At 35.2% G+C, this 18,286-nt stretch overlaps 1 protein-coding gene across 1 annotated transcript in view; it reads right to left on the bottom strand.

Moving 5' to 3' along the window:
• Nucleotides 1-15,533, bottom strand: part of LOC121410649 — a 64,210-nt gene extending 48,677 nt beyond the window's left edge. The window contains exons 1-3 of the mRNA XM_041602876.1: nt 14,702-15,533; nt 9,921-11,545; nt 8,166-9,233 (exon numbers count right to left, since the gene is read on the bottom strand). Coding sequence (XP_041458810.1) covers nt 8,166-9,233; nt 9,921-11,460 — 2,608 coding nt within the window. The 5' untranslated portion in view covers nt 11,461-11,545; nt 14,702-15,533. The remainder of the gene's footprint in view (nt 1-8,165; nt 9,234-9,920; nt 11,546-14,701) is intronic.
• Between the last annotated feature and the right edge of the window lie 2,753 nt (nt 15,534-18,286).

Here is an 18,286-nt window from a genome sequence, read left to right as displayed (position 1 = left end):
GGGAGGGAAACTTTGCAGCCAATTCATTGATGTTGTTGGACTGCATATATACATCCGTAAAGAGTTAAATCGCCAGGAAAATTCTGTAGTACTTGGCTAATAGACCCAAGATAGCAATAAAATGATTTCCAAGAAGCAATATGGCATCTCTTCATTTCCTAAATGACATTGTATAAATATTTCCTGCTGCATCAGAAATTGCACTAAATAGAACAACAAGTACATTTGAAAAAAAATTCTTGTAAATGACTGATGATTTCAACTGGGCAAACAAGGTGCAAACATAGAGAGATTAAAAGGTCTTTTTTAGCTGTTTTTGTCATTTATGTATTCTCATCACGTTTATTCACCAATCTAATATCAATAATTCTTGTGTATTTAGATTATTTACTTACTTTATTTATGCATTCATATCTTAATTTCTTTCCTTAATTGTTTATTCATTGATCTACATGATTATTCATCTATTCATCTATGTATATGCAATTATCAATTATTTCCTCAAACTATTCATACATATGTATATGTAAGTTTCATTTAAATCTGTTTTATATATTTAAACCTTTTGGGAAGGGGTGAGGAACCAATATTTACGCATGTCTGTAATATTTTGTACCCACTCCTAAGTAAAACAAAAATGCCATCCATAAATGCGCATGATAGTGACTCATGAATGAGAAACTACATTCACGTTATCCTTAGGTCTTTGTTTCCAAACTTGTTTTTTTACTGCTGTGCTATTTGTGGGAATCACAAGCCAGTGACCCTTTCTATCAGCGGCAAATCTTGCCCTTAAAATAGACGCCATTTCCTATCTGAAAATGGATAGAGGCTGCAGCATGATGGGAAGGAATTTAAATTATCCCATTACAACTGAATCCTTATCAAGGATACCATGACGGAAAATATGAGCTCAGAAAATGTAAGTCTATCAAAAAATGTTGCAGTCCAAAAGAGACTATGTTCATTGTAATGAATTAGTGCAAAACGTTTTTTTTAATTCTACATACCTAACAATGTATCATTGTCTTTGAACTTCATGTTTCATTTATCTTTATCTTACTCTTATCTCTGAAGTATAAAATCACGTTTCAGCTTGATCATGAACTGAATTACCAATATTGATCTGAATGTTTTCTCCAATATTTTTCTAACTATCAAGGAAAAATAAATGGGAAGACGTACAGATAGTGCTTCCAAAGCATATTGGTCTGTACTAGTTCACCAAAGCCCGAGTTGGATTCTCGGGATTCCTTTAACAAGGAAATTGCTGTTTGATGGAGAAATGATGCTCCTCACTTCCCCAGAAATGTGGCACTGCTGAACAAACAGTGGCAGAAAACTCCATGAAATTGGAGGCCAGTTTACTATGCAATGTAAAGATGAGTCATTCTCAACATACAAAGCTTTTATTTACTACCTGTCAAGCTGAGTACCAAAATGTCTGAAATCAGAGTACACCGTACATCTTTAGGAATAATGACAATGAAAAATACGGAAAGCGGAGATGTTATTAGTAACTTGATAAGACGATTTGTTCCCAGTATGCAAGCATATTGCTGGAGATGACGAGGGGGAAAATGTGATAAACCATGCTCCATTCATGCTGCATCAAATTTTGTAACAGATCAATAATCTTATAATAATGAAAAGAGCTTGAAACGAAGAATAATGGATTGCGGTATTATCTCAATATCTAATTACATAGCAACCATGTTCACACTTGAAGGCGTGTTCCTGAACTTTCTTCACAGCCATGATTGAATATGACATTACCTGGAGAAATATGAATTATTTATACATTAAGTAGCGAGTCATGCCTAAAGAGCAGCACTGCTCCAAATTAGATACCTAATGTTACTCCAACCCTGTTTGGACGTCCATGTAACATCCAAACACTACTGTACATATGAGGAAAATTTGTGATGAATAAAAAATGCTATTTTTAAGAATCAACAATGCTTAATATAAACAAAATTTAAATTGAAAATATATTAAGTAATACAGAAAGGAGAAAAATTTACAAAATATAAGAAAAATGAAATAATAGTAATCAGATTTGTTTCTTTCTGCTTCTCATCACCCTTCCTTGATTATGTTTGTGACAGTAGCATTTAAAACTGAGCAGGTAGCCTGCAATATAAAATAAATAAATAGTAATGAACAAAATGCAGAAAACTTCTTTACCTACGTACTTCTAATAAATTAATATTTTATGTAAACATACTCAGACATCACTAATTTATCATCTAATGAAGATAACAAATTCCACAAATCTCCATGTATTCACCCACACACACTATTTTTTTTAATTGGCAGCTTCTTCATCATCAAATATGCATCTTTCTTTTATACGATCATTTGCGTATGAAATAAATCTACGTTTTACATCTTAATATTCTATATTTCATATGTAGAAATTTTTTTTAATCTCCACCTGTTTTTCCCTTTAGTCTCTCTTTATCTATTTTCCTGTTTCACTGTAATAATTAATTTAGAATATAGGGCACTTTACAATTAAAAATAAAATGAATCTCCAAACCACCCCTTGTCTTCTGTTACCTACTTTTTTATTTCCCGCAGTCATTATCAATCGATAAACTAAAATCAAAGCCTATACACGGAACAGGGCCAGCTTGCCGCCAACTCCCAAAATAAGGCACCCAGCTTGAGTCATATCCTTTGACAAAGGGGGTCAAATTGGCAACATCAATTAAGTTTTCCTGTTGGAAGACTGCAGTCTGTTCAGAGGGAATGAAGAAGGGAATGAAGTAGCGACAGGAACATCCTAATATAGCCCTTACATCCTGCAAGTAAACTTGGAATAGACCCCAGACAAGTCTGCATGAAGGGGTATACTGTTCCTCCACCTTTCCTGCGTCACAAAAATTCACCTCCCTTCTAACCCACCCCATGACCTTTCATTAATATTCTTCAATCACCAAAGGTTAATGTTTACAAAAACACACACAGAATTAGAATGTCTATCCACATATTTAGATTTCAAATTTTCAAATTTTAAAATTTAAAAAGCAGATTGTCCTAATATTCTTCCACTGTATTAATCTGTTGCTTATATACTGAATTCTGAGATTCCCATAAAATTACTTGTACAGCGATAACCTGGCAATTCAAAGTGATCATACATGATATGGACAGGAATAATACACAACTGATAGAAGTAATCATATAAATTTATGAATGCCCAAATAACGAAACCTTGAAACAAATACGTCAGTTATTAAAATAACTAGGACTGATTTTTCTATCAAACCTCAACACACATCAGCTTTATATAGCTAGATGCTTTGACAGTGCCATTCTTGAACTTTATGAGTAATTTTGATACTGTCAAAATCACAAGAGGGGGATCCCTTTAATCTTTATGACAAGGTGACTCTATATAACCATACCCAAATATGAGCCATCATTTCCTCACATCAATGACAATACTACCAACTTCTTCCTTCCTTCCTCATCAGACTTCATGTTTCTTCCTCCATTTCTGGGCAATGGTTACCATTGAACATGTTGAATCTGTGCAGGTTTGATACCTTCTCAGAATTAAGGATACTGACAAATAGCGACTCTCATGGGTTCCCGGACAATTTTCTTCCCCTTCCTTACCACAGATTGAAATGATGCCAATTATGACAAAATGCAACCACATTCAACACATGTACCTGTATTTCACAAGACTGTGGTGAATGCTAAGAGACACGTGTGGTATTTTCAAATTCCTTTGTCTTTGAAGGATTATAGTTACAAGGACAAGAATAATGAAGACCAGATTTTATTCTAATTTTGAAATTCCCACTATAATAGATAGAAAGTTCTGCAAATTTACTGAATGATACTACAGATTTAAAATAAAAAAAATGTTCAATGGACATACTGTATGGAGTATGGTCTCAAATAACAATACAACTTATAAGGCATCTGGAGATTATACCCATACATATAAATGTATATATGCTCATGTATTATGCTGGATGTTTATATCAACACAGAGCGGAAACAGATCTATAAAAAGAATTGCAATATATTCTGGATTAAAATATAACTTTCTGAGAAAGAACCAAGTTAAACCAGGGAAGATGAAGGAAATAATTGAAATTCATGACAGGAAAATACTCCGTTCCTACATGGGATTTTTTTGAGTGACAGGATTATGAAGAGTAAAGGGTGATAAGATGGAGGAGTACACCTACGCTATGTCCACCATACGGAGGACTGACGTCAAAGATACGCACAATCTACCTCTCTATGCATTGGAATGGGACATATGTGTGAAACAGAATGCATTAGGGATCATGTAAATGTGCATATTGTATTTGGAGATAGTTATCTTGATACACCGAGTGCCTTCAGTCCATGCCAATTATCAGTGAGGCATTCCATATGTATGCTATCTCACATTTGTCAGACATCTATACCTGAATAAAAAATATATTAAAAACTGAATTCAATAAAAATAAAATAATAAAAAATTTGCTGGGTAGCAACATACAGAAGAAAAATGTCTACAATGAGTCAATGGTAGGCAAAAATACAACTTTCATTTGATCTTTTCTCTCATTTAGTTGCACAATTTTGTCTATCAAACTATGGATAACATTTTATAATGCATATAACAACCTCATTTCTTAGCCAAAAGCACTTCTAAAACTAGAGTTTCTTCTAATTGGATATAATAGAAGAGACTGATGTAAAGAGGATATCTTAGCCGATATACAGATATAACTGTACAAAACAAGTGTCAAATAATACATCTGTTATATTTATAATAAGGTAACAGTGACATTCCCAGCTCTTAGCAGATGATAACTGGTGACTAATTTTGTTTTTAAACTGAGAGCCTGTATTCACAAAGATTTCCAGTTGGTCAACCTTGGTATGATGTGAATATGGAAAAAAGGGATACTACTTCCCCATTTTGAAACACATACAAATCAATTAAAAATTGTATTATAACTTAACTAGATCTAAGAACCAAAGCATAATTTCCAGCATATTCATACTTTAAAGTGATTGGTTAACATTGGTTTGACTTTGAAAAAATCTGAGCTAGAAGATCACACTTGTCACCTGTGTCTGTGATATGTTACAAAAATGAAGCCCAGAAAAAATTGTGTTCGAAAATATTTAGTGCTTCAAAAATTGAAATATAAAGTGACTGGAAACACCATCTTAATTTCATCCCATACACTTATGTGTAGTATTTAGGCGTCTATAAGACACCTATTTACAAACTCGGGGTTTGCCTTGTAGTTTTAGCTTTTCATTCTCAATAATGGTTGTTTTCAGGGTTTATTAGTTCTAATACATGCACTTGAACACATGTCTCATCTTGGTTTGAGAATTTTTTAAATCGGCTGCTCACAAAGTTAAACAATACCTTTAAGTAACTGAATTTATGAAAAAAAAAATCTTTTGGCTTATGAGTATTTGCTGCACTTTATGTTTATTTTTATCAGCTTGACCTCCTATCTTTGTTTTCCAATTACTATATCTATAGTATTGTGAGGTAGTCTAAAGAAGAATGGCCTTGTTTGTCATTCTCAATGATAATCTGATAATTAGCTGACGTAAAGGTCAAAGCCTGATAATCGAAAATCAAAACTCGCTTTCACTACTAAGATAATCTGTGAGTAATATCTACTTTTTGTTTACACTGAATTACTTTATCCATTTAGTATATAAATTATCATAACCTACATGTATCATGTCTCTTCTTATTAAGTTACCACAAGTCAAATCAATATTGGTCACTTTAAATGTGTTATTAGTATAGCAAACTATGATGCTACAATAGGTATCACACACAATGAAATCTTTATTTTTTTGCCCCTTGTGTAGGCCTCACTCACTATCGTATGAGTAAGCAGCCGAATGTCCCACTCTTTCCTGCCACAAAGCCATAGGAAGAACAGAGTAGTGTAGCTTCTTCTTCCTCCCCTCTTACTTTTGACTGATCACAACAGAGACATACCCTAATGTTCAGAATTACAAGCGAACCAATCAGGCACAAGCCTCTCCCGCTGAGCTAACTTTCCTTTTTTAGATCAGCTTCTGGCTTCAAGTCAAGCATTTTGCAATGGTATTTTAGTGCAGCAAGTGGAATCCTTAAGAAAAATAAGGCCCATCCTTTGCTTATGCACAGAGTTAAATGATGAGGTCATTCTATATGCAATTAGCCTTAGAATAAGTTATCTGACATAGCAATCAGCTTGGACAAAGGGTTCAAATGACCTGACAGAGAACTGGTAAATCTCTACTTCCTTTGTCCAAACTGCAGTATTTCATTTGGTGAATTACTTCTTCAGTTCTCCCATTACACTGCGGTTGCATTTTCAGCAACAATTTTAACAAAAATGTATCTGTTTTCATAGATGTTATCTAAAATACCCTGACTCATGCTCTCTGTCTGCATATAAAGATATTTTCTGTAGAAAGTGATCAACTAAAAATTCATTAACAAAGGAAACAAGTATTCTCTTTTTCACAAGTCCCTCTACTTTTTTTCTATGCTTTCTACAACCTATCTGTTTCTGCAAAAAATTAGCCAATGAAATACATAACACATATCTTATCACAAAGAATGGCAAGTTAGAATAGATAATACAGTGCGTCCCTATAAAAAAGAAACCGAGATTAACAATAACTTAATCACAAATACAATAGACAAATGGCCTACCATTTTAAAGGTTAGAATCTCTTCTTTCATCTGAAATTACTTAGGTTATTTCTCATTCACGCATGAGTGAGCCAAAACGATTTGACGAGGGGATACCAAAACGCCACTTAGCGGGCTGTATCTGGGTTTCAAAAAGAAAACCACATTTTTAAACAGTTCAATATCTGCTCTTTGATTTGATACCTCAATTACAGAAATAATCAAGAAATAAGAAAGCTCTGGTTATTTGAAATAAGGCTTAAATTTTAATAATTTCATTAAATGAAGAGGTTTTACAGGCTAGTATTCAGACTCACTCGACACTCCGTTTTGTTGACGATCAGCCATGCATTCAGGCTTTTGTTAACCCTGCAATAGCTTTTTGGGAAACCGGTGAAAAAACGTTTATTCAATGAAATTATGGAAATACAAGCATTGTTTTGAGGGAACATAACTTTTGTACTTCTTGACAATTTTCTGTGATTAAGGTATCAAATAAAAGAGCAGATGTTGAACTTTTTAGGCATGTGATTTTCTTTTTTAAATTCAGACCCCCCCCCACCAAATGAGTTTTAGGTATCCTTTCTTCAAATTGTCTTTGCACAGTCAAGTGTGACTGAGGAATAATCTAACTAATTTCAGATGAAAGAGGAGATTCTAAGCTTTACATTGGTAGGTCATTTGTCTATTTTATTTATGATTAAGTTATGCTAAATCATCGTTAAATCTCAGTTTTGTTTTTTATGGGATGCACTGTTTTGTTGTAAGAATCTCAACTTAAGATGTCGCTGGCATGTACATAGAAGTAAAGACATTGAATTATACAGGAAAGTGATTACGATATTGCATACAAAATTGCTGTATCATGTGATGTATTCCGAAAATAATTCTAAACATCAAAACTACATATAGATGATGTAACCTTGCCCGTGTCATCAGCACAGGTAAAAAGGGAAGCCAATTAATTTTCAAAGATGGTGTGTGTTAAAGCGTTTCCTTGATGTGTACAACTATTCATACAAAATGAATGACATTGTTGTTATAATTTAATAGCACTAATACACAGCAAATAAAGACACTAATGTCATACATGTACATGCTATATAAATGATGTGACCAACACTACTTACTTCTCTGTAATGATGGGAACTTTATTTTCATGCACTGACTAAAATCATACAAATCATACACTAAATGACTAAAAATACAATTTACACATGAAAATGAAGTTACATCAACATAAGATGACTCATCACAATGTTCTACTTTGATATTAAATTGACATTCAAAATGGAAATTTATAAATATAGGAATAAAAAAAAAGAATACACGAAATGACTACACACTCGGGGAATGCATGAACTCAACATACAGTATATTTTTTTTTATTATTTTATGATATAGAAAAGAATAAAACACAAATTTGAATTAAGCAAGCAAAATAGATGCACAAGAAAAGCATGCCAAATAGACAAAGCATGACTCCAACCTTTCTTTCGATGATGCTCTGCATCTACCACATGGATGGGCTTGAGAGGGCGGTGTTTGATGTACTTCACTTCTGCATCCTTAGCAACATTATCAATCCTGATGATGCGTCTCGAGGATGAGAAGGTCTCACTTTCATCCTTGCTGGTTTGAACTTCTTCACATGTCACCTTGGTCTGCTGGTCTGGAGCTTTGTCCAGAAGGGAAGATTTCAGAGAAGCATAGTCTGCTTCATCTGATTCATTCCATTCTTGCTGCACTGCAGATACTCCAGGAGCAGCAGGTTTGTCCAATTCAGCTTGAGGATTAATCCAGCTGTTGCTCAACTTTTCTTCCTGGGACTTGGATTTGTTGAGTGTTGCGAATTCCTGCGTCCAAGAAGCAAGCTTCTCATCATCCAGACCCAGAGAGAATGATGGAAGTCCTTCCATGCTCTTGGGACGGCTTTTACCGGCATTGTTGCCACCAGAGCGTCTCCTGGTGACCCCAAGATTCCTGGGCAGACTGCGTGTCTTAGAGGCAGCTGAAGCTGCTCCAGTTTTGCTACTAGAGTCAATCTCTTGAAGCAAGAATGGTTTGTTTTCAGTTCCACTGATGAACACACCACCATGCTGTAACATACGCTCTGCATAGGTATCTTTACAATAGTGTCTCTTACGCGAGCGTTGCACATTATCACGATTTGATAAGAAGTTTTTCCTGCACAGAGATGTATTCAGGGGCATGCTCCTTGCATTATATAGCGCGGAAACACCATCATTGCTTTGTTCACTGGGGGATCGTCCATTGGAAGCAACATTAGCATTGATATCAGTAGACTGGGGAGGCTGCCACGAGTCTAGGCTATCTGTATCTGATAAATGCTCCCTGCTGCTAAGTAAAGGTCTCCTAATGGCCCCAATGGATCCACACCATGTGGCAGTTCTTTGTCTTCTTTGTGGGACTAAACCTCCAAACTCTATTCGCTCAGGGTGTAGGAGATGTTGAGTTGGTGGGTCAGCTGAGGTGGGCTCATTCACTGGATCAGGGGAGAGATCTTCAACCTCAGACTCCGAGAGTTCCCCAATCCCTAAGACATGAAAGGAGGATAAATAAATAATAAAATGTAAATATCTGTCTACATTAAATTATTAAAATTCAAAGGCCTACAGATATTGCCCTAGCTATTCAATCATAGGAAAATCTAAGATAATCTGCAAGTCAAAAATATAAGACCAGGAAAAATATTTCATTATGACTTTAATCCATATCTTCGTCAAATAAAATATGTCATGACATAACAAGCCATGGTTGCTTTTTAAACAGGATTTTCATGATTTATATTGGCCAGGTCAATTCACCGAGGAAGTAAACAAAGGACACACTGAAAGGAAGAACAACAGCAGATGTCACTCACTAATTTCCTGTTAACCTCCAAAATAAAAATATTACCTTCCCTGGTTCTGACATGTCATTGTGTTGGGAACAGCCAAAACAAACATATCTATCCACACAAAATTAACAGGGGATAGAATTCAGAGTACAGTACACATGAGCTCAGAAAATAGTGGGCAAGTACCAGTAGTAAATAAACAAAAGCCTTTCAGGTCTCTAATCACAATTTCTTTCATCTTCCATCAGTAATTCTGTATTCTTTAATTTCTTATTACTTCAACGATTCTATTTGGGGTTAATATTGAAAATGTGTTAGATAACATCAATAAACATTTCAATAAGATAATAAATTGTGTACTCAATAATTCTAGAGGAAACATACCCTCATCATGGTCTCCCCAAGACCTACATGTCCTTTGTGTTGTGTTGATACCCTCAGGTGCACTCAGAGTCCTCATCACTCCATTGGGTAGATGCGGAGGTGTGGCATGAGGGCGTATGGTGGGTTTCTGTAGATGCCTCAGCTGGATGGGCAGTGATTGTGGTCTCCTGGGGGCATCAGAGAGTTGTTCATGGCTGTCACATGGAGCTCCTGCCCCAGGAATATCCTGAGCACAGGAAGATGCTCCCTTGATGGAAAGTAACTCAGTCCAGTGCAACAAGCTTTCTTGAGCATTGTTCTTTTCTTTTCTGATTTCCTTGGGTTCTGGCTTCCTTCTCTGTTGAGCAATTTGAGCAAAGGTAATTACACCTGAGGAACTGAGGTTTTCTGCTGAATGAGCTTTATTATTTGTAAAATCCAGGGTAAGTGACAGAAGGTCATGATCACTTCTCTCACTTTGATGTACACAAATATTTGGGTCTCCAGGTGATCCTGAAGTTATGGAAGAAGGACTTGACTCTTCAGAATTGCTATTTTCACTGCCACCCTTTTCTGCTCTATGATAGTTCATCCTTTGTAGTTTAGGCGAGGCCTTATTAAGAATATCCAGCAGAGATTCCTCTGGTGGGTCGCTTATATCCACACCATTCTTTTTTCGTTCTTTGTCGAGCATTGAGGCCACCTCAAAGCTTCGATACAGCATCTCATAACTCTCTGGACTGGATGACAAGGCAGGTGTCTGCAAGGAATAAGCAGATCTGAGACTTTCTGATGAGGCAGAGCTTGTTGCTTCATGGGATGAACAGCTCTTCACTCCATCATCAAATTCTTCTCCCAGTTCATTGTTGAATTCATAATCATCTGTTACAACGCCAATATTTCTTATTTCCTTTTCAATGTCCTGATCACATGGTTGGATGTAGGTGTTAAGATTTGTAGGTGTCTCTAATACTGAGCCAGTGATGGTGGATACCTGATGGTAGTTATTTCCTTCAGCATCTGCATAGTAGAAGGAATCCTCACCTTCCACCACTGGACTGTCATCATCAGACTCTGACCAAAAGCTCTTATCCACAGTGGGTGTTTTGTCACTGTCATAGTCAATCCTACATCTATCCTGAGAGATCCTGCAGGACATGTCCACATTGTTCTCATTAAGGCTGTCTAGGCTGATAGAATACGCATTCTTGAGTTGCTCGATGGAAGCATGGCTCGTATACTCTTCAGATGGGGATTCTTCATCCTCGCTGAGTTGCCTCTTCCTCTCCAACAGCCTTGCTGGCGATGGAATAAGACTCCCCTCATCCTCCACCTCTTTCAAAACCTGTGACAGGTCCATAAAGTGGTGAGAATCCAGAGAGAATCCATTGCTACTCTGCTGTTGTTTCTGCTGCTGCTGCTGTTGCTGCTGCAGATGGAGGTTTTCTTGATGGGTTGCCTTGACAACAGGCTGGTAGAGGGACTGATAGGCATATCCCGCATCAGTGAAGTCAGAGCTTTGGATGCTGACACCCTTGTTGTTCCATGATCCAGATGGCATCTCGCTGGATGAGGGAGCCCCTTGTGAAGGTGGCTCAGCTACCGACCACAGCACAAAGACACAGATGAGGATGACAATAAAAAAGCTGCATTGAAAACAAAGAGAAAGCAAACAATCTTTAAGAGTAAAATGCTTTTATATATTAGCAAATTCAATGTGTTTATTTTATCTAGGTCACAACACATCTAGTAATGATACCTCCTAAATAGCACTATTTTGTTCTAAATATCATTACCCTCTTTCTAAAAAAATTAAGAAAGCAAATAGAGACACCAATTTTTAGTAAATGTTATGACATGAAATGAGTTAAAATCTCTTCAATAATCATTTTGTTACTGTTATCAAAAAGAATAATATTAATTCATTAAGACACATCACACATTTAATTTTGTTATCAAAAGCTATACTTGGAACAGGTACATGTAAATACAAACATTGTGACACTGATACATCATACGAATCACATTTTCTAGAATTTATCATGAAATAGCATGAAGAGTTCAATTCTGTAAATGTCATTTGGACTGATGACATCATACATGTATAACATATTACTCGGGCTCCCCTTCCCTTTGACATCCATCTTATAACAGATGCATCATACTTGAAGTCTTCAAGCTTTAAAATGAAGACATGTTTAAAGGCGGTAAGACAGGATGTTCAAATTAAGTTGAGCTAGAAGTAGGGTGCTCTTCCTTCTACGTGGCAACATCACATAGGGATTCTACATGTATGCAGGGTAATGGTGCCCTATATATTCACAGGAAGAGGACAGAATAAGGCCAATATGACATTCCATTTACATTCTTGTATTGAGCATATGACAATTTCTGCATCATTTATGTCAGTAATGCTTTCCTTTCCTATTCAAGAGTAGCAATCAATTATTCTGATTTTACAACTTACTCTGAGCATTATTTTTCTTTATTTTTTTTTCAAATCTAATTGAGCTATTTCATTCATTCAGGATGTTTTCTCAATGCACATGTATTCAAGTTCTAACTTTGCAATGCACATGTATTCATACTTCTTATTTTTGGTAAAATAAATGGTCTTTTAAAAGTGAATTAAACCTAAAGTAAATCAAAAGATTTTTAACTAATTTTTGTCATAATTGCTATTACCATGGCAACACAATTTCACACACGGAAAAAATGTGTCTTGCACATCTTTACCCCAAGACCAATGTGCATTCAGAATTTCATGAGAATTTGTTAAACAATGAGGAAGTATTTTGACCTGCTTAAAGGACAAGTCCACCCCAACAAAAACTTGATTTGAATAAAAAGAGAAATATTGAACAAGCACAACACTGAAAATTTCATCAAAATCGGATGTAAAATAAGAAAGTTATGGCATTTTAAAGTTTCGCTTATTTTCAACAAAATAGTTATATGAACGAGCCAGTTACATCCAAATGAGAGAGTTGATGACATCACTCACTCACTATTTCTTTTGTATTTTATTATATGAAATATTTTTATTTTCTCATCATTGTCATGTAAAATGAAGTTTCATTCCTCCCTAAACACGTGGAATTCAATTTTTTTAACATTTTGTGCTTCAGGCAAGGAGGTCCTAATTGTCAAATTCGTAAAAATTGAAATATTGTTTAATTCAAACAATAAAAAACAAAAGAAGTAGTGAGTGAGTGACATCATCGACTCTCTCATTTGGATGTAACTGGCTCGTTCATATAACTATTTTGTTGAAAATAAGCGAAACTTTGAAATGTCATAACTTTCTTATTTTACATCCGATTTTGATGAAAGTTTCAGCATTGTACTTGTCTGATTTTTCTCTATAGATTCAAATCAACATTTTTCTGAGGTGGACTTGACCTTTAATCTCCAACAGACAAACCAACCGCCCACCCACCCACCTGACAACTTTGGCCTTACACTGCTTCCTATATACCCCCTTTAAACTTTGTTTGGCGGGGTATAATGAGGCGCAGCTTCAACAAAAAAGTGAATTAAAGAAAAGGTTTTTAGATTTTAGGGGGCAACTGGCTGCACTTAGGAGGATAAAAAGAGATGAATAATGACAAGGAGGGAGAATAACTAAGGAGAACATGGAAAATAAAAGGGAGATGAAAAGGAAGAATGAGACTGAGAAAGAAAAAATGGAAAGACAAACAAGAAACGGATGAAGAGGTAGTAGCAGTAACAGGGGTAGAAGCAGTGGTAGCAGGGATATAGTTGTCTAGAAGAAGTGATATTCAGGGGTCGCGGAATGGTTTTCAAAGTGGGGGGGGGGCTGACCATGCAAAAAATCACTATCACATGGTAATTTTTACGTTTTTATACACGGTTTTGGAAAAATATGGGGGGTGAAGCCCCCAGCCAACCCCCCCTAGTTGGTAGTAGGGAGCAATAATGCTGATAGACAACAGTAATTCTACATGTTACTGATGTTTTGTATTATGATATCTATCTCTACAGTATTTTACCATCTAATCAAGATAAAATATACGTCAATTCAAAATGAAATCAATATATTCAGAAACAGATTGAATAAAAATGCAGAAATTATGATTCAGTATCACAATATACATCACATATAATTGTCTGAAAACCAATATGATAAAAGTACATGTACATAGATTTTAAATACCGAATACCCTCTCTGGAGCCCCAATTATGACGCTTACAGTCTGTCTCGAGCATTGTGAGTATACAGTTGTGATATTGACATACTTCACATACCAAACATGTCTGCCCCATCAAATTACCTTCATGTAGTGTGCTTCTGTGCATGTCACTTCAAACAGAAGCCTTATGTACATGTATGATACTACTCTAATATCCATAGTAGATATAAAACAACTCTAACATGTTCAATGCAGTTGTCAAATCCATAGTTATCAAGAATCACAAGAAAGTTCATAATTCACAGTAAAGTTCTATTTAGAATCATATAGTCCATGCAGTTTCCATGTACAGTATTTTAATTGTTCAAAAAGGGTTACCAAGACTTCTTTATTTAATGAATCCCCATGCATCCAAAATACATATACACAGATGATATTAACGTGTAAGAAATAACAGTTTATTTTATCATATATACTCTATTAAGTGTATTTTTAAACATTAAAGCAAATTGAGTAAAGAAGCAATAATATTATATTTGTTTACATACATTTCCATTTCAAGAATAAATTTCTCACTTGTAATTCTACAAAATGACGACACTACAAGTAAGAATAATAGCATATTAATTTGTAAAATTGTATACTTACACAGATATAAACACAATGACGATGAAAGGACTCGACCAAACAAAACACGGCTCTCCCACTCCGGCGACATCTGTACTTCACTCTAAAAAGTGATCATTTCACTAAAATAATGATTATTAATCCACATCATCTTCTGAGCCCTGTCTCCAACACTGCTTAGAGAATCCAAATTAAACAAATTAAGTGATTACAGTGTTCTAAAAACGCAAAACAACAGCAAACGATGATGATTATGTATAGTTAATATACATTTATATACAAACCATCATTCGCTTTGTGTGTGCCTACATAGGTTCGGCACGCACACAATATGGCGGCGAATGAGGATTTAGAAGACAAAATTGGCTTGCGATCAAGACAGCGAAATCGCAAGCTCCTCTGTCTGTGTATCAGAGAGAGTAAAAGGGATGAAGGGTAGTGTGCTATGTACACACAGCGTTGACAAGGCTATTTCCCTTGCATTGCTAATGCAGTTACCCAGAATGCACTGTTGCACCTCTTCCCGAGCCCGGTAATTGATTGCTCATGGGGTAGCTGGGTTTGTGCGCAGCGCAGTGAGCTCAGCTCATTAGCATAATTGTCACTCGGTAGCAGGAGCCCTGAGGAGGCACAGGAAGTAGGGATCGTCTAAACAAATTTCCTTTCAGAGGAAATGCGTAGCTGGTGCAGCCCATTTACACAATGCAGTGTGAGGACTTCCATCTCCATGGTGTAAATTAATGCAGTGTAAGGGCACCTTATCTTGTCATCAGTAATTTCAAAATTTTTAATCTTAAATTTTCACATTGAAAATAACATGATTTTAACAGATAAACTAAAATCAGACAATCAAAACACTGAAAATTTTTTCAAAATCAAACAAGCAATAATAAAGTTAAGACATTTTACAGTTTGGGATCATTTTGTAAGAGTTCTATGCATGTATTCATAGAAAAAGCAGGGACAAAGCTGATGTCGTATCGCATATCCCCACTTATTCTTTTGTATTTTATTATATTAAATCAAATTTATTCAAATTTTGTCCAACCAGAATGAAAAGATTAGAATGCCAACTAATTTAATGTGTAAGATAATCATTGCTGCAACTTATTTTGTAACATATATATAGACACAGATGGCCATGAGAATATATGAAATAATTAAGAATTCATGTAGTAACATGTAAGAAAAAGTGGAAAAGGGGTGGGGAACATGACACCATCAGTCTATCTATTACATATTCATAATGGTCTGTCTATAACTGTTTTTTAACAAAACATTGCTACATGTAAACTTTATATTCAGTAACTTTGTTATTTAATCAGATCGACCTCGCCGTATGACGACGTATACCAGCGTGTTTTAGCGTACACTTAACGTATGCAAAACTTGCCCGTAGCGTATTCGACGTACGCCAGCGTATTCGACGTACGCCAGCGTATTCGCCAAATTCCTCATACGTTGGGCATACGCTGTCTAAAACGCCAAGGTGTGACAGCGCCATTACATCAAATGTACTTTTACAATGCAAACATTTGTATTCATTATTATATATCTTTTATACTGTTACTCATTATTTTTAATATGTTCATTTTATACGGATATTCATTATTGCAAATTATATGTTCATTTTTATACGCAAATCCATTATTGTAAATATGTTCATTTTTATACGCAAATCCATTATTGTAAATATGTTCACCTTTATACGCAAATCCATTATTGTAAATATGTTCATTTTTATACGCAAATCCATTATTGTAAATATGTTCACCTTTATACGCAAATCCATTATTGTAAATATGTTCTTGTTGAGACTGCCATAATCCTGATTTGGGGTCTATAGAATTTAATAAAATCTTATCTTATCAATTTGCACATTTAAACTATTCTTCTTAGCCCACTAAAGCTGTTTTTTTTTTGAAAAAGTGACTGGCCCCTAGCTGGCCCTGTAATAGTAGGGCCAAGAGAGCTTAAAAGTACAGATAAAAGTACAGTTGTCAGTGGTTAAGTGAACAAGACCAAAACAAAAGAAAAAGAATTATTTCCCCCTCCCCCCAAAAAAAGAGAAAAAAACTTTAATGTCTTCTTTTTTTTTATGAACTTTTGTGGAAAATAGAAGAGTAACCAAAGAAATAACTGGCTTGCTGATTCTTGGGTTAATTTTGTGATGGGTTTCACCATATAGATCTATATTCATGAAGATCTAGGATGTGTTTCTGTTTTTCAGAGGCGAAATCACGATCTGCAGCTGGCTCTCCATTGTAATCTAAGCAGGAAAGCAAGGTCAAATTAGACACGCTCTTTTTCAAAAGTTTTTTTCTGAGTGGTGTATGGTCGACTATTATTTAAACTTTGTATTTCAACTACTTGACATACATGTAGCCATATAATTTCCACAATGGTAAGGAGAGCAGTAAGGTAAGACAAAATAAAGAATAATCATCAAAATAAATAAGAAAACTACAACATCTTTAATGCTACTCGGGCTTCTGGCTGAGTGATTTCTTATTCATAACTCATGTTCTGGGCTTTTTGTAAATCCCACAACATTCATCATGATGACAAATTAGAGGAGTCATGCAAATGTACATTGGTCATTATTAGAACCAGGAAGATGAGAGGTAATTCCATGAAGGTCCTGTTAGAACCATACGACTGTATTTGCCCGCGGTTTCTCATCTCACCAGAAGCATGTCCCAAATGATGTCATTTAAACATGTTTACGATTGTGGTTCTGTTTATACTTCCCCAGAAACCCTGATTCTGGTCAAACGACATTTTGAAATGCAACTTTTTGTAAGTTAATGATTGGCATTCTGAAATGTCGTTTAAATAAAAGTAAGCATGGATGCAACCGTGTTTTAGACTAATCACGTATGAAAACGCAGATTTTGGCCAAAAAAGTGGACATATAAACACAACCTTAGAGACTTCTGATAAAGCTAAATCATATCAAGCCCTTTATAAGAAAGCGTAATTATTATTATTTATCAACGTATCCACAAATTCATACAGCCTTGTTGAAGTTATGAAACTTTTACAGTATTCTTTCTCAGCACTTTGATACATGCATACTTATTAAGAATAATGGGAAGAAATAAGTTTCAATAGACTAGTAGGCCATCAATAGGCCTACAATGAAGTAAATATTTTTTTTCACAAATTTTTATGTACACAATCAAACTACATGTACAAAGAGATAAAAATTGGAATAAAGAACAACTATAGGCCTATTAAAGCTAAAAAGCATCAAATCTACAAGTATTATTCAAGTGAATAAAGGACAGTGCAAAATGTCAATTCTATAATTTCTTCCAGTTTCATACTGTCATCACTCAGAACAGATATTGTTCAATATTCACATCACAATGCAATAAATAGAATACAGCTCATTATGTTTCAATAGTTACCAGAAAATTACAGCATGTTTGTTGACTGTGGATACCATACTGGTACACACTACACAGGAACTTCAAAAATGGATTGATCATCCCTCAATCTCAAAAATGATTGTAACAAATATTCAAACTGTTGAAGATTACACCCTTTTCTGAATTTTGCAAGTTTAATACAAGTATATCGTGCATCCATGAAAAGAAGTAA

The sequence above is a fragment of the Lytechinus variegatus genome, chromosome 3 (assembly GCF_018143015.1).
Source record: "Lytechinus variegatus isolate NC3 chromosome 3, Lvar_3.0, whole genome shotgun sequence".
Lineage (NCBI taxonomy): Eukaryota > Metazoa > Echinodermata > Echinoidea > Temnopleuroida > Toxopneustidae > Lytechinus > Lytechinus variegatus.
The sequence above is the reverse complement of the archived record's forward strand: the minus strand, read 5'-3'. Positions and strand labels throughout refer to the sequence as shown.